Below are 25,935 nucleotides of genomic sequence, written 5' to 3' on the forward strand. Positions count from 1 at the left end.
CGTGACTTATATCCAGAGCGGAACACTGAACAAGACAATCTGGTGTTCTTTGAACTGAACTCAATGTTCCTTTTCTCAGTCCTGCTCATCTCATGGGCCCTTCTTCATCCTCCAGATTTCTCAGCCCCTTAGTTTGCGTCAGGACACAGAGGCAGCAGACTATAAGGCCGCTGGGTCTCTCCAACCAGGGTGTTTAACTAAATCATAGCAAGGTGTCCACTGTTTTCCCACCAGGGCAGCACGGTGGGTCAGTGGACAGCACTGCAGCCTTGCAGCGCTGGGGTTCTGGATTCAATTCCACCAAGGACAACATCTGCAAGGAGTTTGTATGTTCTCTCCGGGTTTGCGTGGGTACCTCCGGGTTCCTCTCACATTCCAAAGACATACTGATAGGGAATTTAGATTGTGAGCCCCATCGGGGACAGCGATGATGTGTGCAAACTGTAAAGCGCTGCGGAATATGTTAGCGCTATATAAAAATAAAGATTATTATTATTATATGTCTGGTTGCAAAGGGTCCTGAGCCTGGTTGCACTCCTTCCTTGTAAAGCCGTTACCTCCCTTCCTTCTCTAGGCATTTCATACTTTTTTCCTCCCATCGTCTATTTTCAATCAGGATCTTGCCAGGAACCGAGTGAGGTAAAGACCTATTCCACTTAGGATCACAACAGTGGGAGTTTCATGGGCTGTTGGGTCACTTCCTCGTCTTCAGTCCACACCTTCTCCTAGTGCTACACGGTTCTCGTCTATTCTTTAGCGTTCACAAATCTGGATTAGGGACGTCCCTCCTGCAGCAGTGGACCAACCTTACATTTTTGAGTACCTGTCTCTTCCCCACACTAAGGACTGCTTTATGATGTCCTATGGTTTACGGTGTCCCCCAATGAAGCGATGGAGAAAAGAAGATTTTGGGTACCTTCCGTAAAATCTTTTTCTCTGAGCCTTCATTGGGGGACACGACACCCGCTCCCTGTTTGAGCCATTGTAGGTTCAATTTAGGGTAATCTACTTTAACCCCTTTCCCACAGTTTTCTCCCATACTGGTTGGTTCTCTCCCAGCTGGTGGCTATATACTGCTGGGGAGGAGTAAGCTTGATTCTGCATAGTGTCAGCAGCTTACACTCATGGTTTCCTGTGTCCCCAAAAGAAGGTTCCGAGAAACAGATTTTACGGCAAGTATCCAAAATCTTTCTTTGTACACAGTCGCTACGGGAGCTGAAAACAGCAAATCGTTGTTGGTGTCAGGTGTCCACCAACTCCAAGGATAAATCAGCAATACGAGTTGTGGACAATCCAAGGTTTTTTTTTTTTACAGAATTTTTTTCTCAATTGTATTTAACAACGAAATTAAAAAAGAAAAACAAAACAGGTTTCCTGAGGTTTCGCACTCAAGGCTCCCAGTTCTCATTATTTCCAGCAGGTCTTACGTTCTTATAGTAGTCCACAAAGCTGATCTCGCTTCCGTCTGCCTTCTTGAAGGTGGACGCAGGAGTCATGTTCCAGGCGATCTCATCTATACGGTAGGTTTTATTGTTGTACCTGCACAAAAAGCAGCGTTGATCAGTGAAATTAAAAATTCAGTACAGAGTAAGTGATCAAACAAATCGCAATTTCACGCTCTTTAGGAGAAAAAAAAAAAAAAAAAATTGTATATAAAATATTAAAAATATTCTAAAAAAAAAAAAAAAAAAATTCTAATATGATCACGTTTTCCTAGGTCAAAAATACAGAATTTAAAAAAAATAAAATAAGATCAAAAAAAAAAAAAAAAATGATTTAAAGGGCCACTGTCACCCCCCTCCAGCCGTTATAAACTAAAAGAGCCACCTTGTGCAGCAGTAATGCTGCGTTTTAACAAGGTGGCTCTTTTAGTTTTAGGTTCAAGTATACCCCAAATAAAGCGTTTTTATACTTAGCCACAATTCCTGTCTCTAGCCAGGTAGGCGGGTCCTCACTCCCCAGCTTGACCAGCTCCTCTGCTGTCACTCCAATCTTCCTGCGCTTTTGGCGCCACCCCCTCAGCGCTGTTATTGGTTCAAAACCGGTGCCTGCCCAGTGTACTGCTGTGCTGCGCAGACGCAGTAAGCTCTGGCCGTCTGACGGTCCAGCCAGGCTTGCACACTGTGCCTGCGCGGGCATTGCGGCCAGCCACCTTTGGAATCCCCGCCCCGCACTGTGAATAATGCATAACACAGTGCGGGGCTGGGATTCCAAAGGTGGCTGGCCGCAATGCCCGCGCAGGCGCAGTGTGCAAGTCTGGCTGGAACGTCAGACGGCCAGAGCTTACTGCGTCTGCGCAGCACAGCAGTACACTGGGCAGGCGCCGGTTTTGAACCGATAACAGTGCTGAGGGGGTGGCGCCGAAAGCGCAGGAAGATTGGAGTGACGGCAGAGGAGCTGGTCAAGCTGGGGAGTGAGGACCCGCCTACCTGGCTAGAGACAGGAATTGTGGCTAAGTATAAAAACGCTTTATTTGGGGTATACTTGAACCTAAAACTAAAAGAGCCACCTTGTTAGAATGCAGCATTAATGCTGCACAAGGTGGCTCTTTTAGTTTATAACGGCTGGAGGGGGGTGACAGTGGCCCTTTAACGCTGTAAAGTAAAAGAAAATAATGGCAGAACTGCTGATTTTTAGTAGATCCAAGGTTCCTAAAAATACAATATGTGAAGAAACCATTGTATGTACCTCAAAGTGGCATTGACAAAAACTACAGCTCGCCACACAAAAAAGGAGATTTTTTGTGTACTCACCGTAAAATCTTTTTCTCCGAGCCAATCATTGGGGGACACAGGACCATGGGTGTTATGCTGCTTGCCACTAGGAGGACACTAAGTAAACACAAAGAGTTAACTCCTCCTCTGCAGTATACACCCCTTGACTGGCCAGAAACGACTCAGTTCGGTAGTAAAGCAGTAGGAGTAAAACCAAGACATGTAAACTATGTCCAAAACTAAGGAACAAAATACCAACAACAACCAGCCAAAAGGCTAACAGGGCGGGTGCCGTGTCCCCCAATGATTGGCTCGGAGAAAAAGATTTTACGGTGAGTACACAAAAAAAAATCTCCTTTTCTCCTACGCCTCATTGGGGGACACAGGACCATGGGACGTCCTAAAGCAGTCCCTGGGTGGGGAGCAATTGCACTGCTAAAAAACCCCATGTACCACTGGCTTACTGAGGTACCGCTGTCTGCAGAATACGCCTGCCGAGGGCAGCGTCTGCCGAAGCCTGGGTATGGATGTGATAGTGCTTCGTGAAGGTATGCAGACTGGACCAAGTCGCAGCTTTACAAAGCTATTGTGCAGACGCCTGGTGCCGAATGGCCCAAGAAGCGCCGACCGACTGAGTCAAATGCGCCGTAATCCCTGCTGGGACAGGGGTGTTCCTGACGCGATAAGATTCCTGAATGGTGGAACGAATCCATTTGGCAAGAGTGACTTTCGAGGCAGGTAGACCTTTCCTGTGTCCTTCCTGAAGCACGAACAGGACATCCGACTTACGGAAGGGAGCCGTGCGAGAGATGTACCGCCGAAGGGCTCTAACCACATCCAGAGTATGGAGAGCCTTCTCAATACAATGGGTTGGTGCCGGACAGAATGACGGCAAGACAATATCCTCATTTACATGAAAGGAGACGACCTTCGGTAGGAAGGAAGGAGAGTTTCTCAGAACTACCTTGTCTGAGTGAAAAATCAAGAAGGGGGTCGGCAAGAGAGCCGCCAACTCAGAAACCCTCCTGATTGACGTAATCGCCACGAGAAAGACCACCTTCCATGAAAGGAGGGTGAGAGAAATGTCCTGCAATGGTTCGAAAGGGGCCTCCTGAAGAACTCCGAGAACCAAGTTAAGATCCCATGACGCCAAAGGCATTCTATAGGGAGAAACCACTCGGGAGACTCCTTGGATGAACGTCTTAACGGACAGTTTGGAAGCGATCTTCCGTTGGAAAAGGACGGACAACGCGGACAGCGAGCTTAGGGCAAGGCCTGAGTCTAGACCGGATTGGAGAAACGCCAGAATGGACGGAATGGAAAAGACCAAGGGAGAACGTCCATGGGTATGGCACCATGAAAAGAAGATGCGCCAGGTACGATGATAAATGCGCATGGATACGGGTTTCATAGCGCGAATCATGGTAGAAGAAACCCCTGGAGAGAATCCGGCTTGGGCTAAAATCCAGGATTCAAACGGCCACGCCGTCAAAGACAGGGCCCCGGAGTTCTGGTGGTAAAACGGGCCCTGTGAAAGGTGGTCCGTGCGATCTGGAAGGCGCCAGGGGGTGTCGTTGACCATTTGGACGAGTTCCGCGTACCATGCTCGGCGCGACCAGTCGGGCGCGACGAGAATCACCGGTCTCCCCTCTGCTCTGATCTTCTTGATGACTCTCGGAAGCAGAGGAAGAGGCAGAAATATGTATGGCAGCTGGAACCGATGCCACGACAGGACCAGGGCATCTGCCCCGTCGGCGCAAGGATCGCGGGAACGAGCAATGAACTGGGGAACCTGGTTGTTGAACTTCGAGGCCATGAGATCCACATCCCGCGTCCCCCAGCGAAGGCAAATCTGCTGGAAGACTTCCGGATGGAGGGACCACTCGCCCGAGGCAAGACCTTGGCGACTGAGGAAGTCCGCTTCCCAATTCTCCACGCCCGGTATGTGGATTGCCGAAATGAGCGAGTGATTGGTCTCGGCCCAGCGCAGGATGTGGGAGACTTCGAGCATGGCTGCCCTGCTGCGGGTTCCCCCTTGTCGGTTGATGTACGCCACAGCCGTGGCGTTGTCGGATTGTATTCTGATGGGATGGCCTGCGAGAAGGTGGTGAAAGTTGCGTAAGGCAAGAGTGATTGCTCGAATTTCCAAGATATTGATTGGGAGACACGACTCCCTTGTGGACCAACGACCCTGTGCCGTGTGGTGATTGAAAACTGCGCCCCAACCCAAGAGGCTGGCATCGGTGGTTACCACTAACCAAAGCACAGGAAGAAAGGACTTCCCTTGGTTCAGGGAGGACTGTAACGTCTACCACCTGAGGGTCTGCCTGACTAGCGGGGGCAGGCGAAAACAACGGTCGAGGGAATTCGGGCTCCTGTCCCAGGCTAACAGGAGCGCCTGTTGCAAAGGGCGGAGATGGAACGGCTTCCATTGCCGCAACCATTTTTCCCAGGATGCGCATAGTGAAGCGAATGGAGTGAGGGACTGGGCGGGAGAGCTTGCGCGCTCCCTGTTGTAAGGATAAAACCTTCTCTGGAGGGAGAATGACCAACCCGCGGGAAGAGTCCAGAATCATGCCGAGGAAGCAGATTTGCTGAGCCGGCACTGGAGATGATTTCTCGAAGTTGATTTTCCAACCCAGGTGAGAAAGAGAATCCACGGTGATGCTGACAGACTCCTCGCAGGCGGACTGGGACGGACCTTTGATTAATAGGTCGTCTAGATAGGGTAGGACTACCACTCCCCGAGCGTGAAGAATGGCCATGACAGCCGCCATGACCTTTGTGAAGACTCTGGGGGCGGTGGCAAGTCCGAAGGGCAAGGCCACAAACTGGAAGTGTTCTCCTTGGACTGCGAAGCACAGGAACTGCTGATGAGGAGGAAAAATTGGAATGTGTAGATAAGCATCCTTGATATCTATAGATGCAAGGAACTCTCCTTTTTCCAGGGACGCGACAACAGAACGGAGCGAGTCCATCCTGAAGTGTAGGACCCGTACGAACTTGTTCAGCAGTTTGAGGTCCAGTATGGGCCGTAGAGTCCCGTCCTTCTTTGGGACCATGAAAAGGTTGGAGTAAAACCCCTTGAACCTTTGGTCTCGAGGGACCGGAGCGATGACCCCATCCCTTTGAAGCGCCTGTATGGCCTGAAAGAGATGTGACGCCTTTGATTTGGGGGGAGAAGACTGAAAGAAACGCGGAGGGGGGATGGAAGAAAACTCGATTTTGTATCCGGAGGACACGAGCTCTCTGACCCACTGGTCGTGAACGACCGAGAGCCAATTCTGACGGAACAAAAGAAGGCGTCCGCCTACTCTGTCTGTGTCCGTCGGACACGCCAACGAGTCATTGTGTGGAAGGTTTAAGGGATGTGGACGGCTTAGGGGCAGACGGTCTCGGTTTCCAGGAACGGTTTGGTCTGTATGAGACCTGGGATGTTCTGTTGTCCCGTCGTCCCGAACCAGGGGAAGAGGAGGACCAACCGGAGTTGTTACGAAAGGACCGGAATCGAAACTGCTGTTGATTCCTAAAAGGCCGGGCCGGTTTTTGCTGGGGAAGAAATTTACTCTTCCCTCCGGTAGCGTCAGAAATTATTTGGTCTAGTTTCTCCCCGAATAAATGACCCGCTTGGTAAGGTAGAGAAGTCAGCGACTTCTTAGAAGCAAAATCTGCTCGCCAATCGCGGAGCCATAAGGCCCTCCTGATGGAATTGGCGTTTGCCGCTGCTTGCGCTGCGCAATTCGCCGCATCTATGGAAGCGTTAACCACGAAATCTCCGGCCTGAGCTATCTGGCTAGCTAGTCTGGCCGCCTCTGGGGGAAGAGTACTGCCGTGGACGGAAGAGGTTAACACATCTGCCCAGGCCACCATAGCCTTAGCTACCCAGGTAGCTACAAAGGATGGAAGAAGAGCTGCTCCTGAGACTTCAAAGACTGAGCGAGCCAAATAATCAATTTGACGGTCAGAGGGATTTTTGACTGATGAACCATCTGACAGGGATAAGACCGTTTTGGATGCGAGTCGCGGTACGGCCGGATCCACAGAAGGAGAGAAAAGCAACTCCTTGACCAGATCCTTAGAGAAAGGATATTTAGCTTCCGTGGCTTTCTGAGCCGTGAAGCGCTTCTCAGGGTGCTCCCTGTGTTTTTGGATAAGGTTCTGAAACTCAGGGTGATTAGCAAATATCTTTTGGACGCGTTTAGTCCTTTTAAAAGATACGACGTGTTCCTGAGAGGAAGCAGATTCGTCGTCCACCATTAACGTTTTGTTGACTGCCTCAATAAGGGAGTCAAGGGTCTCCTGACTAACAGAGGAGTCTTGGGTTAAAGATTCCTCCGACTCATATACCGAGTCCCGTACGCTGCGACCCTCAGGGGAGGGAGAGCGAGAAGATCTTTGAAGGAGAGGAAAAATTAAACACAAATGAAAACTGCTCATCATTAAGCGTCAATTACATAAATTTGGTTCCAAAAGTGAAGGAACAGAATGTACCCAGGTGATCCGTTTCCTTCTAGAGGCGCCGGTGCCCACAGAGCGGCCGAGTACGAGGCACATGGCGGCTCTTAGGCTTCTTTCACACTTCCGTTTTTACAATCTGAACAGGATCCGTCAAAATGTTGAAATGACGGATCCTGTGCAGATTGTATATAACGGGTGCACTGGGCCTGTTTTTCCTGACTGACCCGTCGAAGCTATGTGCACTTGTTGTGTATGAGTCTTCGCAGCGGTTTTCCGCTGCAAAAAACGCATACACAAAACCTAGGTTAAAAATTATTAAAAGTAATAATAATAATAATAATAAAAAAAAAAAATAAATAAAATAATAAAAAAAAAAAAATCGCAATACTCTTTACCTTCCGGCATCCCGCGCAGCGTTACGGATGCTCGTGATGCTCCCGGCAGCTGGCGTTCCCAATAATGCCTTGCGTGCAATGACCTCTACATAGGCAGCATCAATAGTAAAAAGAGAGAGAGAGCGAGAAAGAGAATTTCCCTGACTGGAAATTCTTCCACGCATGCTCAGTTTTCAAAAGACGGCACAGTCGCTGGATTCCTGCTTTTCACAGTCAGTGACGGATCCTGCACCCATAGGCTTTCATTATAGCCAACGCCGGACAGTGCAGGACCTGTCACTGAGCGATATTCCGACGTGCAGAAAAAACGTTCCTCTGAATGTTTTCTCCGCTCGACGGACAGCGATTTTCCGACGGATCCAGTGCACGACGGATGAAACGGATGGCCATCCATTACAATTTGTCACTAATACAAGTCTATGGGAAAAAACAGGATCCAGTAGAAAAATTAGCTGGATCCTGTTTTTTTTTCAAAAATCAACGGATTTCAACAGGAGAGAAAAGACGGAAGTGTGAAAGAGGCCTTACTTGGTGAGGACGATCTGTCCGATCAGCTCCTTGCAGCAGGCGTCCTGGAACCTCTGAGGGCCACACGATGAGTACAGGCTGCTCATGATGTCGTGCACAGTCTCGTTCCTGAGGACTTTATGGCTGACATCAATGCTCAACATGATGCTGGACTCATACTGGAGGATGGAGGTGGAAAACCCCGGCCAGATGGAGAGTCTGATGGGAGAGAAGACAGGACGGAGGGTGAAGATGGAGGAGAAAAGTAACAGCATCAGTGTGTACAGACACCTACAGGCAACAGCAGGGAGCCAGCAAACAGCAGAAGGATTCTGTGCCTACATACATTACTTATCCTCCAGAGCTGCACTCTCTATTCTGCTGGTGCAGTCACCGTGTACATACATTACATTACTGATCCTGAGTTACATCCTGTATTATATTCCAGAGCTGCACTCACTATTCTGCTGGTGCAGTCACTGTGTACATACATTACATTACTGATCCTGAGTTACATCCTGTATTATACTCCAGAGCTGCACTCACTATTCTGCTGGTGCAGTCACTGTGTACATACATTACATTACTGATCCAGAGTTACATCCTGTATTATACTCCAGAGCTGCACTCACTATTCTGCTGGTGCAGTCCCTGTGTACATACATTACATGCTCCCATGAGTACAGCATGGTCAGTCCCATGTAAACCCTGCTCTGCTGGTTACCGGTGGGCTCGGACTTCGGTGGCGTCGCTCGGGTTGTAGTAGTTGCGTCCTATCTGCTTCAGGTCCATGATCTTCAGGAGTCTGGGGGGAGAGAACAGGCGCTGTCAGCTCTGCAGGTGGAGGACGTGTGTGATCCCAGCAGTGGGCGAGGGGATGTGGGATCCACTGGAAGATGTGACTGAGGTTTTATCATTTTGGGGAACAGACAACAAATAATTCAGGGTTTTTCTTCTTTTTGCTTTACAAAGTGTAACGCAGGAAATGAATCACTTTAGATTTTCACAGATCAGACTTTCCTGGATGTGGCGATAACAAATAGGATTTTTTTAGTGTTCATCATTAATGATGGGAAAGGCGGTCAGATCAGAAGATTAGAGATTTTATGTTTTTTATATGTAGATTTCTATTGTGGCTTTGTGTTTAATATTCTTCATCCGAGACCAGAACTTGTCAGTATTGCCGTATAGAGCAAACGTCACGGCCTCCTATAAAGCCCAGAGGTGCGGACACGGCGTCTAGTGCCACCCTGCAGCCGTGTCACGGAGGGGCCGCTCTGCACCTGGAGGCCCCCCAGTCAGGAATGTGCAGCTCAAATGCAGGTCAGCGATTGTCTGCAGCATGTACGGTGTTAAACAGCGATCAGAGCAGAACGTTTTTAATGATACCACTTTTGTGCAGATATGTTCTTTTGATCGCCCGTTTTTGCATTTTAATGCAATGTCACGGCGACCAAAAAAATGTAATTCTGGCGTTTCAAATTTTTTTCCTCGCTACGCCGTTTAGCGATCAGGTTAATGCTTTTTATTTTTATTCATAGATTGGTCGATTATGAACGCGGCGATACCAAATATGTGTAGGTTTGATTTTTTTTTTTTATTGTTTTATTTTGGATGGGGCGAAAGGGGGGTACCAAATATGTGTAGGTTTGATTTTTTTTTTTTATTGTTTTATTTTGGATGGGGCGAAAGGGGGGTGATTTAAACTTTTATTATTTTTAAAAACATTTTTTTTTTTTTTTACTTTTGCCATGCTTCAATAGCCTAGAAGCTGGCACCACTCGATCACCTCTGCTACATAGCAGCGATCATCAGATCTCTCCTATGTAGCTGAATTCCAGGCTTGCTATGAGCGCTGACCACAGGGGGGCACTCACAGCAGGCCGGCATCAGTAACCATAGAGGTCTCCAAGATCTCTATGGTTACTATGCAGAAGCATCGCTGACCCCCGATCATGTGACGGGGACGGCGATGAGCGCATTTCCGGCCGCGCGGCCGGAAGCGGTAGTTAAATGCCGCTGTCACAGCGGCATTTAACAGGTTAATAGCGGCGGGTGAATCGCGATTTCACCCGCCGCTATTGCGCGCACATGTCAGCTGTACAAAACAGCTGACATGTCCCGGCTTTGATGCGGGCTCAGCGCCAGAGCCCACATCAAAGCAGGGGACCAGACATGCGCCGTACTAGTACGGGGCACGTCGGGAAGGGGTTAAAGGGGTATTCCCATCTCCAAGATCCTACACCAATATGGAGCAGAAGAAAAAATTATTATTAACCCTTTTCTGACCTCGGACAGGATAGTACGTCTGAGGTCAGATCCCCGGCTTTGATGCAGGGCTCCGGCGCTGAGCCCACCTCAAAGCCGCGACATGTCAGCTGTTTTGAACAGCTGACATGTGCGCGCAATAGCGGCGAGTGGAATAACAATTCACCCGCCACTATTAACTAGTTAAATGCCGCTGTCAAACGCTGAAAGCGGCATTTAACTACCGCTTCCAGCTGCGCGTCCAGAAATGCGCTCATCGCCGACCCCGTCACATGATCGGGGGTCAGCGATGCGTCGGCATAGCAACCAGAGGTCTCCTTGAGACCTCTATGGTAACTGATGCTGGCTTGCTGTGAGCGCCCCCCTGTGGTCGGCGCTCATAGCAAGCCTGGAATTCAGCTACATAGGAGCGATCTGATGATCGCTGATATATAGCAGAGCCGATCGTGTTGTGCCTGCTTCTAGCCTCCCATGGAGACTATTGAAGCATGGCAAAAGTAAAAAAAAAAAAAAGTTTTAAAAAAAAATGAAATAATAATAATAAAAAAAATAAATAATATATTAAAGTTTAAGGCTACGTTCACATTTGCGTTGTGCGCCGCAGCGTCGGGCGCCGCAGCGTCGCCGCATGCATCATGCGCCCCTATATTTAACATGGGGGCGCATGGACATGCGTCGCACTTGCGTTTTGCGCCGCATGCGTCACTGCGGCGCACGCGTCCGGGCTCAGAGGACGCAGCAAGTTGCATTTTTGCTGCGTCCAAAATCAATGAAAAAAAGGACGCATGCGGCGCAAAACGCAGCGTTGTGCATGCGTTTTTGTTTGCGTTGTGCATTGCGGCGCCGACGCAAATGTGAACGTAGCCTAAATCACCCCCTTTCGCCCCATTCAAAATAAAACAAAAATAAAATCAAACCTACACATATTTGGTATCTCCGCGTTTAGAATCGCCCGATCAATAAATCAATAAAAAAAAGCATTAACCTGATCGCTAAACGGCGTAGCAAGAAAAAAAATTTGAAACGCCAAAATTACTTTCTTTTGGTCGCAGCAATATTGCATTAAAATGCAATAACAGGCGATCAAAAGAACGTGTCTGCACCAAAATGGCATCACTAAAAACGTCAGCTCGGTGCGCAAAAAATAAGCCCTCACCCGACCCCAGATCATGAAAAATGGAGATGCTACAGATATCGGAAAATGGTGCAATTTTTGGGTTTTTTTTTTTTTTTTAGCAAAGTGTGGAATTTTTTTTTCACCCAGACACGTTTGGTGTCTATGAACTCATAATGACCTGGAGAATCATAATGGCAGGGCAGTTTTAGCATTTAGTGAAGCTAAATATTTGCAGTTATTTGCAATTTCACCGCAGTTGGAATTTTTTTTCCCATATTCTAGTACACGTCATGGTAAAACCAATGGTATCATTCAAAAGTACAACTTATCCCGCAAAAAATAAGCCCTCATATGTCCATATTGATGGAAAAATTAAAAAATAAAAAAAGTTATGGCTCTGAGAAGGAGGGGAGCGAAAAACGAGCACGGAAAAACGGAAAACCCCAAAGTCATGAAGGGGTTAACAGCGAATACCTCCAATTAGATATGTAGTGTAGTTCTTCTGATTCACCGTGTTGCTCATGTGCAGGGCATTAAGCTTAGGTATCCATGGTTTCAACCACTAACAACTGTCACTATATAAGTGGTCATAACCATGGAAACCTAAGCTTACTGCCAAGCACTGCACATGGGGTAAGCAACACAGCAAATTAGAAGAACTGTACTACATTTGTAATTGGAGATATTTGCTAATTTTATTATTACACCTACTACATATTGGGATAAAATCTTGGAGATGGGAAGACCCCTTTAAAAGGGGTTGTCGAGGATTAGAAGAACATGGCTGCTTTCTTTCATCCCCAAACATGAAGTGTGCGTGGTAACGCAGCTCCAGTCACTTCAATGGAGTTGGCGTGCAATACGACCCATGGTCAGGAGTGGCGCTGTTCCTGAAATAAAGCAGACATGTTTTTCTAACCCTGGACAACCCTTTAACAGTATTATAAATGGAGCGTGAAAGGTGGGGGCCTGGTTTAAGATTTTCCATTGGGGCCAAGGAGCCTAAAGTTTCAGTCTTGCAGGAGAGCCTCCAGATACAGGACAGTTTGCTGATCGGTTCACACCATTACTGTAAAAGGAACACTCCCAAATTATCATGTTACCCCCTCGTCTGACTGCTGGAGAGGAGGTCCAGCATGAACACCTCGGCTCCATTCAAAACGGGTTCTGCAGCGTCCAAATTTGGGATGGTGTGAGGTCCCAATGGTCGGGGAAAGGGGGAGTAACCTAAAATTTTGGGATTAACCCTTTAAAGCCGATAATTTTACAGTCCTACATCACTCTGACCTTCGGAAAATGATGTTGTAGAAATGGAAGCAGGTGGGCGAGGTCGGTGGAAGCTCGTTGGTCAGGGTGATTGTTATCCGCACGTTCTCTCCATTTCGAGTTTGGCTGAACACCTCGGTGACCTTCAAAAACAAACAAAAAAAAATCCAAAACCATCAAATGCAATCACCGTTACGTCAACTACCAGAGAGGAGTGAAAGGACAGATATTGGTGATCAGAAAGGTCATCAATGTCAGATCAAACATGGTCCCAAGTGACCCACGAGGCCTTGTCTGGTTACACGCGGCACCTCCATCACTGCCCTCCATCGATGACCCGCTGTCCTTGGAACAACTTTACCTTATTCAGTCTTTTTGGTAAAAACAACACAGTTCCATCAAACGCCCGGGCCTTCCCGATGGTTTCTTCGTGCTGGTACAGGAGGGCATACCGCAAACGCTTGGACTCCATGGCGGGGTTGAAGTCAACGTGATACTGGTACAGGGCCCACTGTGGTCGGGACACCAGCTTGATGTGGTTGGTCACAAGAGAAATGAGGGTTCCAGAGGAGCCTGCCGATATTAGGGGAGATGGTTATATTTTACCCATTTGAACCAGTCACGGAAGACGACGTGATCAGGCTCTTCTCGCCCTACTACTTGCAACAGTGACCCTATTCCCTCATCTCCTCCAGTCCCTTTCCCTGGCTGTCACCACTCACCTAACAAAAATATTCAACCCTCCCTCTCTCCCGGTATCTTTCCCTCCTCATTTACACACGCCAGTATACTTCCATTACCTAAAAAAAACATCCATTGACAAACTGTGCTACCAACTATAGACCTGTCCCTAATCTCCCTTCATCTCTAAACTCCTGGAACGCCTGGTCCACTCCCGTGCAATCCGCTATCTCTCAGATCACTCTTCTGGACCCTCTACAATGCGGCTTCCTCTCTATACACTCTACTGAAAAGTCTCTAATGATCTACTAACAGCTAAATCTAATGGTCTCTGCTCCCTGCCGATCTCCTGGATCTCTCTGCAGCATGTGACTGTGGATCATCAGCTCCTCCTCACTATGCTCCGCTCTATCGGGCTCAAGGACACCGTTCTCTCCTGGTTCTCCTCCCATCTCTGACCGCTCCGTCACTATCTTTTGCTGGCTCCTTCTCCTCCTCCTTTCATCTTCCCCTTACTGTTGGGGTTCCTCAAGGATCAGTCCTAGGCTAGTTCTCATTGTACACCACCCCTATTGGACAATCACGCCTGCATTATTACATAACACCAGTGATTGTCTTTCACTATCTCCAACATCATGTCCTCCCTCTATCTGAAACTAAACCTGTCAAAAACAGAACCCCTTGCGTTTCCTCCATCTGCGAACCTACCTATGCCCGACATTGCCATTTCCGTGTGTGGTTCTGTCAAGGTGAAAATGTATTTTCTTATATACCTTTGTATTTTTATATATATATTTATACTCTTTTTGTACTTTTATATCATATACTGTGAAACAATAAGTTTTTCCTATCTGCTAGCTAATGCAAATGTAATTGTATTAAAGATGGCCGCTAGTGTTCATTCTTCATTTTAGTCCAGCGTCCGAAGAGTTAACTTTAATTTCTTCAGAAACGAAAGTTAAGGAATGAGAAGAAAAGGAGGATCCACCAGAAGACGTCAGAACAAATCAGAAAGACTGAATGCTAGCTTAAACCCCGCCTAATGCACGCCTTCCCCTAACACTCAATATAGTATTGTGTATCTTAGAATAAAGCCAGTTGGTGTGACCTGCAGACATGTGTGGATGCACGGGGCATTAACTAAGTTTGAACCAGCTACCTGTCTGATTTATTCTTATCCGGTACCAGATGCCCTGCACACATATTAATTTGGAATGACTGGTGAAGGAAGGGTATATTGTCGTTTTACGACCCCGACAATTTTGGCGCGATCAACGTGGGGCGTGGCCAGCGATCCGAGACCCCCTGGACCCATGCCTGGATGTCTGTGGATGATACCCGTAGTGGCTGACCTCGAGGACTGATCACCCTCTTCACACGGTAAGTGGCGATCATATACACTGTATGTGTCACACTTGCTAGTGTCTCAGCCGTTATTGGTTTGTCTGTGGTCTCCTTGGGTCTGGGGAGTGACCGATCGAGTGGTGAGATCGAATGCGATCCTGTGCCACGCTCTGAACCAGCAACTGAGAGACGTCGCATCCTGTGCGATCTCTGTACACCACACCTTCTCCACCAGTCATTGTACTCCGTTCAACCACCCTGCCCGTGACTATTGTCTAGTAGTGAAGTGGAGTGAAAGATTGAGCTACTTGTAGAGTGTGGGGCGGCTTAGAGAAAGGGACAGGAGACGCAGCCTCTGTGATATTGTGCAGGCAGGTAAATAAGGCGTTCCGTGAGGGGACCACCTGTCTAGTTAGGTAACCTAAGACGTTCCGTGAGGGGACCACCTATATTTTTGTGGAGGGGTCTCATTAGGAGGCTGCCTCCCGACTGTTTGGGATATCGTGGCAGGATAGTCTGTTAATCACTGTGTTCAGGTTAGGGACAGGAAACATTGAGCGCGAGGCTCTTTTCCTAGTACGTCGAACGTGAGGCTCCGTACTGTGGAACACAGTGTTGAAGATCGCTGCCAGTGGTTTTACTGCAGAAAATCATAGTATCCTGGGAGCCAAGCTGCGTATCTTAAAGTAGAAGTCCGTACCCCACAAGTTAGATGAGGATGTCGTGGAAGTCAAGACAATGGTCACGGGAGGGCAAGAGACAGTCAAGAAGCTTATCTGCGAGTTGCAGCGAGGCTTAAAGAACAAAGGATGAAAATAGGTTGATGGAGAGGAAGGATCAGATAATATAGAACCCGTATTTGGTTATAAAATGCCTTTGAACTGTGATCTTACAGATTGTAAAATGGCCGCCGTGCCACTGATGATGAAAATGCAGTCCCAGTCAGCGCCCTGTAATGGCGGCGGAAAGAGATCTCCAGAAGCGTAGGTGTGTCCTGTTTGTGTTGTGCAGAATCCAACCTGGGTGGAGACCTGCCTTGTGTGTGCGTATGTGCCATCCTTGGGGCTCCGCCCAGACCACGGAGGATTATAGGAAAGTATTGTTGAAATTAAGTCTGGAAACTGCTGCAGTTTGTGACTGTAGAAGATACGGAGCTTTGTATCAGTGTTGCGTAGTGTACTAGATGGGAGGGGCTGTGTGAGCCGCTGCGCGACCCGTTTGCAATTTTTCCCCTCGGCGCTGCGGGCTAGAGGGATGGGGGGGGGGGTGCAGGCCATGTATTGCATTCCAAAGTTTTCTCTGTCCTTGGTTTAGTAAAGACAAGGGTTAAATCACTAGCTGTAATCATTCTTGCTCGCTCACTAGCCCCCACCTTTGCAGTTGCGAGGTCAGTGTTTCTTATCTCTATGTAATAGATCTCAGTTTCTGCCTCCTATTGTACATGCAAGTCCAGCTTCACACTCCAATACGCCTTTAACCCTGTATAGGAATCTAACTCCCTCCAAGCTTCATCATGTCAATTCTCAGATCAAGAGCTTGTTTTAATTAGAGTAGATGACAGACCCAATAAATATACTTTTATAAAACCTATCCCTGTGGGACCTTTCCCTGAAGTTACTGTTCAGTTCGTAATCTTTTCTATATGTTCGGTAAATTTACTGGGGGCAGATTTATTATTACAGTTCTGCTCCAGGATATAATTCCAAGATGATGGTCCTGATAGACCCAGATTCTCCCCCAATAATGCCTGTAGAACCAGTAAAAGTGTTTCTCAAACCTGGTGCCCCTTTTTCTAAAGTCCATCAATACCCTTTGAAATATGATCAGGAGCAGTATCTCAAGGGGTAAATACAAATGTTATTCGATAATGGTGCCCTGATACCCTGTGTTTCCCCATGTAACACGCCCTTGTTTCCTGTTGAGAAAAAAAAAAAAAAGACCCCACCCGGCCAACCCCCTGTGTACCGGCTGGTACAAGATCTACAGACAGTTAATGCAGTTACTGTTCCAGAAACTCCGGTGGTGCCTAAGCCACATACTCTTTTGTCCCAGATATCTCAGGATGCTGCTTGGTTCATAGTTATCGATCTTGCCAATGTCTTCTTCAGCATTCCATTACACCCAGATTGCCAGTTCTGTTTACATTCATTTATCAGGGATGACAATTGACGTGGACAGTTATGCCAAAGGGGGGCCAGTCATAGCCCAAGAGTGTCAGGCCTACCTTGCCACTTATGGCCCCTTGCAACCAGGAGAGACTATGGCCACCCCACACGATGTATATAGTATCCTTAACCAAGTACAACCTGGCCACATGTCCATGGCTGGACAGCTGCGACTTCGGTGTGCTATTCTCATGCCTACTAATGTGACTTTGAAAAGGTGCACTGTCCTGAACCCCGCTACTTTTCTCCTGGTTCCCCTGGATCCAAAGGGGGGAGGAGTAGGTGACATATAGGTGACATGAAAAAAGGACACTCTTTTTCTTTCTAGAATGGATCCAGAGGAACAAGATTAGGTTTCCAAATTACATGATTGTCTAGAATTGATGTCTCAGGAAACGGCTGGTCTCTAGTGTGCCTATTCTAATGCTGATTTTGAGCTTTTTGTAGATGGATCCCGTCACCAAGATGACCAAGGACGCTTCTGTACCAGATATGCTGTGGTCTCAGAACATGAGGTAATCAAGGCAGAGTCAATGCGAGCTCATATGTCTGCACAAGAAGCAGAGCTCAAGGCGCTTACAGAAGCAGAGCAAACTAGCAGAAGGTAAGACTGTAAATATCTACACTGATTCCAGGTATGCTTTTGGCATTACACACGGTTACGGGCCTATCTGGAGAGCCAGGGCCTTCCTGACAGCAAATGGCCACCCCTTTAAACGTGCTGAGGCAGTCCAGCAACTTATGAATGCACTACAGCTTCCCACCCAAGCAGGCATCATAAAGGTAAAGGCACATACAAAGGCACTGGTGGACGGACAAAGGGTAATGCACTGGCAGACCAGGTTGCGAAGAAAGCAGCAAGCACTCCTGTGGCCTCTCAAGTACATCACCTAGACACCCCACCATCTCCACTTGTGTTGAAAGACATCTTAGCCCGGTTACAAGAACAGGCAAGTAAGGAGGAGAAAGATAGGTGGCAAAAGATAGGGGCTTGCTCTGATACCGTCACTGGACTATGGGGGAGGGGTGAAAAGGTCTGCCTACCACAGGTACTGTACCCAATGATGGCACAGGTTCTGCACGAGAATGTGCACCACTCGAAGACGGCCATGTGTGACACCCTACAGAAACAATGGATTGCCCACCGGGTTTTCCACCTGCGCAGAAAGGCAGGTACAGAGCTGCATGATATGTGCCACACATAATCAGGGTAGGACAGTGAAAACCCCATCCAAACACACTCCCCGGCCCTTTACCAAATCCAGAGACTGCAGATTGATTATATTCAGTTGCCTAGGGTAAGGACGTATGAGTATGTGTTGGTCTGCATTGATTTATTTTCAGGTTGGCCAGAAGCCTACCCAGTTGCCAAAGCTACGGCTAAGACAACAGCGAAGAAACTGATGGCTGAGATCATATGCAGGTATGGAGTTCCTGAAGTCATTGAAAGCGATCGGGGTACCCATTTTACTGGAGAGATCATGTCAGAGGTAATGGCAGCACTGGGGGTAAGTCAAGCATTGCATACTCCATACCATCCGCAGAGTAGTGGAAGAGTGGAAAGACTAAATGGAACTCTTAAGCTTAAAATCCAGAAGACAATGGCAGAGACTGGTAAACCATGGACAGAATGCCTTCCTCTAGCTTTGTTTTCAGTAAGATATACCCCAAACAGGAAGACAGGACTGTCACCGTATGAGATTCTGTTTGGCAGGGGCCCCAATCTTGAATGTTTCTTTCCACAACAGTTGCAGCTCAAGTACCAGGACTTGACTAGCTATGTGCAGGCCTTACATGGACACCTTGCCAAAGTGCATTTAACCGTTTTCAGTTCTTTTCCAGACCCAGACAAGGTTCCTGGACACCATCCCTTTGTGCCAGGAGACCTGGTGTATGTGAAAAAGTTTGTGCGCAGAGATTGTCTCCAGCCGAGATTTGAAGGACCTCACACGGTGATCCTGGTCACCCCCCACTGCAGTAAAACTTGAAGGAAAGAGCACCTGGATCCACGCCTCACACTGCAAAAGAGACCGAACCAGTGTTTAATCACAGAAGTGACTGAAGGGAAATGTTGCTGTTGTTTTTGATCCTGGAACTGAGGGCTATCCTCGCCCCTACCTCTTCGGCCCCTATTGCAAAAATAAGAATCCTGGCCCCACTATTCTCTGGGTAAACCTGACAGCCCCGGTGAATATCTGGCGATTTGATTTCTGTGATGTAGTCAAGTGCTCCAAGACTGATGGTAGAGGGAATTATCCAGTTTTATATGTGTGTTACCAGAAATGACAATGATAATTGTTATTATTGGACAGATGCTGCCTGGAATACAGGGGATGATTGGGGATATAAACCTAGCGAAGCCATGTTCCCTAAGGATAGAGCGGGTAGGAGTCTTCGTGAGAGAATGCATCTAACAGCCCTTCTGCAACCACCTAGAGGCTGTAAATGGGGTAAAAGTTGTCACCCCCTCCTCCTGAATCTTGAAAACCCCCAATCTGCTGATCTGCAGACGTTTGTACTAGGAAGGCATTATAATTATGTATTTAGTAGTGGATACTATGGGAATTTAGGCCATATACAGCTCCAGGATATTAGTTTCAGACCAACCAAGGCCCCTGTTACCAGTATACCTAAAACAGGCCCAAGTGAGCGTTTGCAAAGTGTAGTTAATGAAGTGATACCCATTCCAAGTCTCAGTTGGCAAGAGGTTTTCTCCATATAAACACAAACCGCCCCAAGGAAAAACCTATGGTTAGAATGGGTGAGATACAATGTAAAAGTTCAGAATATCTCTGTAGGATGTATTGCTTGTGCTGCTGCGAATATACACCTATACACACATGCATTGCTTTTCCCTGATGACAACACCACTGCCTGTGTCATGAATCTGTTGAAAGGTTTGAAGCCCACTGATTGCCCAGATTATGTCCTACTAATTCATGAGAAACCCAAACTTAAGGTCCCAGGAGAAGTAACCGTATTAGCTGACAATTACACCTGCTATAATTCCCACGACACCACAGGTACACCAGTAGGGATCTTCGAGACAGGTTTCTGCAAAGAGAACAGTTCTCTAGATACTGATTTGCTAATTAAACATACACAATATATGTACACCAAAGATACCTGATGAACCTACCAGAAAGAGGAGAAGTCTCGATCAGCTCCACATGAGTTGTGAAGAAGATCCACTGATATATATTAATGCCATTGGAGTGCCAAAGGGGGGTGCCTGACCAGTTTAAAGCCCAGAACCAGATTTATGCCGGCATTGCTTCTATAATCCCACAGGTGCAGATTAATAAAAATGTTGAATGGATCAAATATATATATATATTACAGTGAACAAAGATTTGTCAATTATAGCTGTGATGCCTTTAAGGGTATAGTTGAGGATTTGGGCCCTAACACTTGTATGACCCGTGCTGCAACCCGACCTAAGAGTATTACACTGAATCCTGTCCAGACAAGATCACATGTAGTGACATAAGAAGCTGACACAGGATTGTGGTTGGCGGATAGTGGGGACATTAACTTTTAGGAGTAGGCAGACAGTAATCCTTTTGGGAAGGAGCTGTAGACCAGCATGTCATGTCGCCCCCACCACCAGAGAACCAACCACATCAGGTAGGGTAAGACAGATACAGGAGTATTATCCCTGGAGGCCCTCTGACTAGCTAGCTATGCAAAAACAATTGGCTGACCCTGAGAACCAACCTTTCTCATTTTACAAACAAATAATGACAATATGATGGATGTATAAGTGCACCTGGGCAGGCCTAGGTAGTTAGTGAAAGCAACTCCGACTGGCACCTTCCTCAATCAAGAAGTAGACCCACCAGAGTACGATGGTACTGATCCAAGGGAGATCCCTAAGTATGTCCCCCTCAAGAGAGTAGACAGAACCCCCCATTCTCAGATGATGCTAAGAGATTTAGTTTAGGGACAGTGGGAGAACTCCATGTGAGGTTAGTGAAGGGTTCAGCTGCCTGGAGGCCTCTCGCTAGGGGAGAGTTTCTGAGGTGTCTGGATGAAGAAATCCATCTCCCCTTTTCCCATCACATGGACAGTCTCAAAGGATCTTTCTTTAAGGGAAAAACTTAGTGTTTAGGGGGGATTGTCAAGGTGAAAATGTATTTTCTTATATACCTTTGTATTTTTATATATATATTTATATTCTTTTTGTACTTTTATATCATATACTGTGAAACAATAAGTTTTTCCTATCTGCTAGCTAATGCAAATGTAATTGTATTAAAGATGGCCGCTAGTGTTCATTCTTCATTTTAGTCCAGCGTCCGAAGAGTTAACTTTCATTTCTTCAGAAACGAAAGTTAAGGAATGAGAAGAAAAGGAGGATCCACCAGAAGACGTCAGAACAAATCAGAAAGACTGAATGCTAGCTTAAACCCCGCCTAATGCACGCCTTCCCCTAACACTCAATATAGTATTGTGTATCTTAGAATAAAGCCAGTTGGTGTGACCTGCAGACATGTGTGGATGCACGGGGCATTAACTAAGTTTGAACCAGCTACCTGTCTGATTTATTCTTATCCGGTACCAGATGCCCTGCACACATATTAATTTGGAATGACTGGTGAAGGAAGGGTATATTGTCGTTTTACGACCCCGACAGTTCCACCATTACACTCCCCAGCAACATGCCCGCTGTCTTGGGGTCATAATTGATTCATATCTTTCATTCACCCCCCACATCACTGGCTCGCTCTTGTCATCTACACAAAAACATTTCTAGAATTCGACCTTTTACTTTCAACTCGTATTCATTCTCGTCTGGACTATTGTAACGCTCTACTAATCGGCCTCCCTCTTACTAAACTCTCCCCTCTCCAATCTGTCTTGAATGTAGCAGCCAGGATCATATTCCTCACCAGCCGTTACACCGATGCCTCTACCTTGTGCCAGTCGTTGCACTGGTTACCCATCCGCTACAGAGCTCAATATAACTTATCACTCGCACCCACAAAGCGCTCCATGGCTCAGCACCACCCTACATCTCCTCCCTGGTCTCAGTCCACCACCCTACCCGTGCCCTCCGTTCTGCTAATGACCTGAGGCCAACATCCTCAATAATCAGAACCTCCCACTCCCGTCTCCAAGTCTTCTCACTACCCAGGATAATACGATTAATCCCCAATACCCACAGTTTTAGGCCATGTTCACACAGTGCGTTTTTTACCGCGGAACCGCGGCGGTTTTGCCGCTGCGGTTCCGCAGCTGTTTTCCATGCAGGGTACAGTACACTGTACCCTATGGAAAACAGGACACACTGTGCACATGGTCCGGAAATTTAAAAAAAAAGCCGTGCTGAATAGCTCCCGGAAAAAAGAAGGAGCATGTCAATTCTTCTTCCTGAACCGCAGCGGTTCTGCACCCATAGACCTCCATTGTGAGGTCAAAATCGCAGTAAAACACGCAGATCAAAAATATATCTGCGGGTTTTACTGCGGTTTGTGGTGCAGAACCGCTGCAGCAGGAAGTGCGGGGAAGCCGGCGGAAGTGCGGGGCCGGAAGTGCGTGGGCGGAGAGACATGGAGGCATACCGTCGCATGGGGATCGTGTCGGCCGTTTGATTGATTTGGTGTGTGTGTGTGTGTGTGTGTGTGTGTGTGTGTGTGTGTGTGTGTGTGTGTGTGTGTGCGCGCGTGTCCCCATGCGACGATAGTGCCTCCATTGTGCTAAGTCGCCGTATGGACTACTACTCCCATCCGGTATTAGGATGGGAGAGTTGTCCCTGTGTCCGGCGACTTAGCACAATAGTAAAGTTACACAAAACACCTACACACAATACACATACATGACACACAGTACAGTACATACAACACATAACAGAGTATATACTCACCAACAGCACACTTGTAGGCGAAGCCCTCGATCCTCCAGGAAAAAATCACAAAATAATAAACCAAATCCATACTCCCTGTCCGCAGAATCCATAAAACGAGTGTCCCACGCCGATCGGCTGCTCTCCGGCGATACACTGCCAGGAGCGAAGCTCCTAGCAGTGTATCGGGTGCTGTCCCGGAGCTCAATGACTCCGGCGTCTCGGTTAACAGCAGTACAGCTGCGTTGAACTTTCCCACGCAGCACTGCCGTTAAGCGAGAGAGCCGGGGTCAATGACCGCCGGTAAACTCGCGCATGCGCAGTGACACACCGACAGGAACTATGGCTCCTGTCAGTGTGTTGCTGCATCCGTGGAGAGCAGACATATCTCTGGATGTGTCTGTTCTCCATGGAAAATCTTCGTGGGATACGTGGCACTTAAATACGTGGCACTTAAATACGTGACACGTGTCACTTATACGTGATACGTGTCACTTAAATACGTGACACGTGTCACTTATACGTGATACGTGTCACTTAAATACGTGACACGTGTCACTTATACGTGATACGTGTCACTGAAATACGTGGCACGTGGCACTGAAATACGTGGCACGTGGCACTGAAATACGTGGCACGTGGCACTGAAATACGTGGCACTGAAATACGTGGCACTGAAATACGTGGCACGTGGCACTTAAATACGTGATACGTGGCACTGAAATACGTGGCACTGAAATACGTGGCACTGAAATACGTGGCACTGAAATACGTGGCACTGAAATACGTGGCACTGAAATACGTGGCACGTGGCACTGAAATACGTGGCACGTGGCACTGAAATACGTGGCACGTGGCACTGAAATACGTGGCACTGAAATACGTGGCACGTGGCACTTAAATAGGTGGCACGTGGCACTTAAATAGGTGGCACGTGGCACTTAAATACGTGGCACTTAAATACGTGGCACGTGGCACTTAAATACGTGGCACGTGGCACTTAAATACGTGGCACGTGGCACTTAAATACGTGGCACGTGGCACTTAAATACGTGCCACGTATCACGTGGCACTGAAATACGTGATACGTGGCACTTAGGCTATGTTCACATTTGCGTTGTGCGCCGCAGCGTCGGCGCCGCAACACACAACGCAAAGTAAAACGCAGCAAAACGCATGCACAACGCTGCGTTTTGCGCCGCATGCGTCCTTTTTTCGATTGATTTTGGACGCAGCAAAAATGCAACTTGCTGCGTCCTCTGCGCCCGGATGCGTGCGCTGCAGTGACGCATGCGGCGCAAAACGCGGAGCGCTGTCATTCAAAACACGTCCACTCATTTTGGTGTTTAGTCCCAAAATGGAGGATGGAAGAAGAAAAGGGTTGGACAAGGAAATGACATCATTTCTTTTTTTTTTTTCCCCCCCCACTGCAGTAAACTTTATTTCTGTCAAACACAGACAATCTGCAGACAAAACTGCATCAAAAAACGCACTAAAAAACGCACTAAAAAACGCACCAAAAACGCACCAGCGTTTTCTGCAGAGACCTGCAGTTTCAGTCAGGAAAAAAAAAAGGATGGAAATCCTGAACGTGTGAACATAGCCTGAAGCGTGCCATAAAAGTGCATTTCTTCAGACTGGCCTACCGCCTCAACTCATTTTTTAACTATCACTGTGTTGCCCATTCAACATTTTCTTCATAACCAGGTTCCTCACACGCTTTATGCATTTAATAGCCTCTGTGTCTGTACGGTTACATATTCTGGCTGATAACCGGTTCATGCAGCTTAACAAGAACACCCGATTTCTTACACTATGGCTGGTCCGAACAATGAAAGCAATTGTCACCATTCACCTCTCCTGTCTCCCCTATTTCCTCAGACTGTAGCTTGCGAGCAGCAGGGCCCTCTCTCCTCTTGGTGTCTGTTGTTTATGTGACTGTTAGGTTGTAATGTTTATTATCTGTACAATTTCCCCTGTAAAATGTAAAGTGCTGTGGAATATGTTGGGGCTATAGAAAGAAAATATTTTTGCATTTCTCAGTCCATTCAGTTGCTTTCTTAAGACACCTAATCTGGCTGTTCGCACAAATGTCATCATGTGAAGCCTGTTCCTCACCGCTGCTCTAATCTGATTGCAGTGGCGACACCACTTCAATAGCGCACATCACCGCTGCAGTCAATCATGTAGATGGCAGGAGCTGCCGTGCCCAGTGATTGGCTGCAGCAGTGATGTGCGCTTTTGATGTGGTGTCACTGCTACAGCAGAAAAGCAAATAGGAGCAGCGGCAGAGAACAGGCGGAGGACCGGGGTAAGATGAGTACTGCTTGCCTTTTCCTTTCTATCTTTTGGGGCCCCTTTTCCAGTAGTGTAAAAACCCCCGTCACCTCTATTGATTTCTCATTTCCAAATATTTGGCATAAAAAGACTCCAATCGCCCAGCGAGATTTGGGGACCAGAGACATGCATGTTTTAACCCTTCATGTGCAGCTTTTTGACTTGGTGATAACTAGATGACAAACCCAGGAGTTGTAGAGGTGGAAACATGTTTGTCATCCAGCTTTCCACAGAACAGCAAGAAACAACAAGATAAGTGGAAAAAGATTCGAGGACGCGATTACCTGCTTTCGATTTTTGGACGTGCTCGATAGTCTGCCGGGTGTTCACCCCGACGTCATGGAAGTCGCGCCTACGGCCGCCCCGTTCCCCGATAGACACTTCTGCAAGTCCGGCTGACACCTGCAGAACTAAGCGAAAGAAAAAGGTTTGTTAAACTATTAGCTACACAGGTCTCCCTTACACATACAGGGGGTCACAGGACAGAAAAGGGGCCCCCAATACTGCACAGTGGCGGCAGGAAGCATCCTGTGAGACTACACCAGGAGGCCTCTCATCCTAGCAATCAGTAGGGGCCCCACAGCCGGACCCCAGCATCCAGCAAGTTCTTACTTATCCTGTGAATAGGTGATCACTTCCCATATTTGGAATAACCTTTTATAGGATTGTCTGGGATTATAACCATACAATTATTATTTGTGGTTGAAATATTCAGCCTGTCCAGTTATGAAGCAGCACCGACTGTGAATCAATGTCTCCTGCTGATGTGCAAATGGAGCAACAGGCAAATAGGCAATTAGCAAGACAGCCCCTATAAAGGTGTGGTTCTGCAGGGCTG

The 25,935-nt window shown here is 47.4% G+C and overlaps 1 protein-coding gene across 4 annotated transcripts in view; it reads right to left on the reverse strand.

The window, feature by feature from the left end:
• Window positions 1-1,373: 1,373 nt before the first annotated feature.
• The window catches only part of LOC143789440 (piwi-like protein 1), a 45,521-nt gene continuing 20,959 nt past the window's right edge, over window positions 1,374-25,935 (reverse strand). For all 4 annotated transcript variants that reach the window (XM_077279013.1, XM_077279011.1, XM_077279015.1 and 1 more), the window contains 6 exons: window positions 25,382-25,507; window positions 13,087-13,298; window positions 12,747-12,868; window positions 8,799-8,879; window positions 8,096-8,293; window positions 1,374-1,539 (listed from right to left, as the gene is read on the reverse strand). In XM_077279013.1, coding sequence (XP_077135128.1) covers window positions 1,389-1,539; window positions 8,096-8,293; window positions 8,799-8,879; window positions 12,747-12,868; window positions 13,087-13,298; window positions 25,382-25,507 — 890 coding nt within the window. In that variant the 3' untranslated portion in view covers window positions 1,374-1,388. The remainder of the gene's footprint in view (window positions 1,540-8,095; window positions 8,294-8,798; window positions 8,880-12,746; window positions 12,869-13,086; window positions 13,299-25,381; window positions 25,508-25,935) is intronic.

Source organism: Ranitomeya variabilis, unplaced genomic scaffold (genome assembly GCF_051348905.1).
Source record: "Ranitomeya variabilis isolate aRanVar5 unplaced genomic scaffold, aRanVar5.hap1 Scaffold_257, whole genome shotgun sequence".
Lineage (NCBI taxonomy): Eukaryota > Metazoa > Chordata > Amphibia > Anura > Dendrobatidae > Ranitomeya > Ranitomeya variabilis.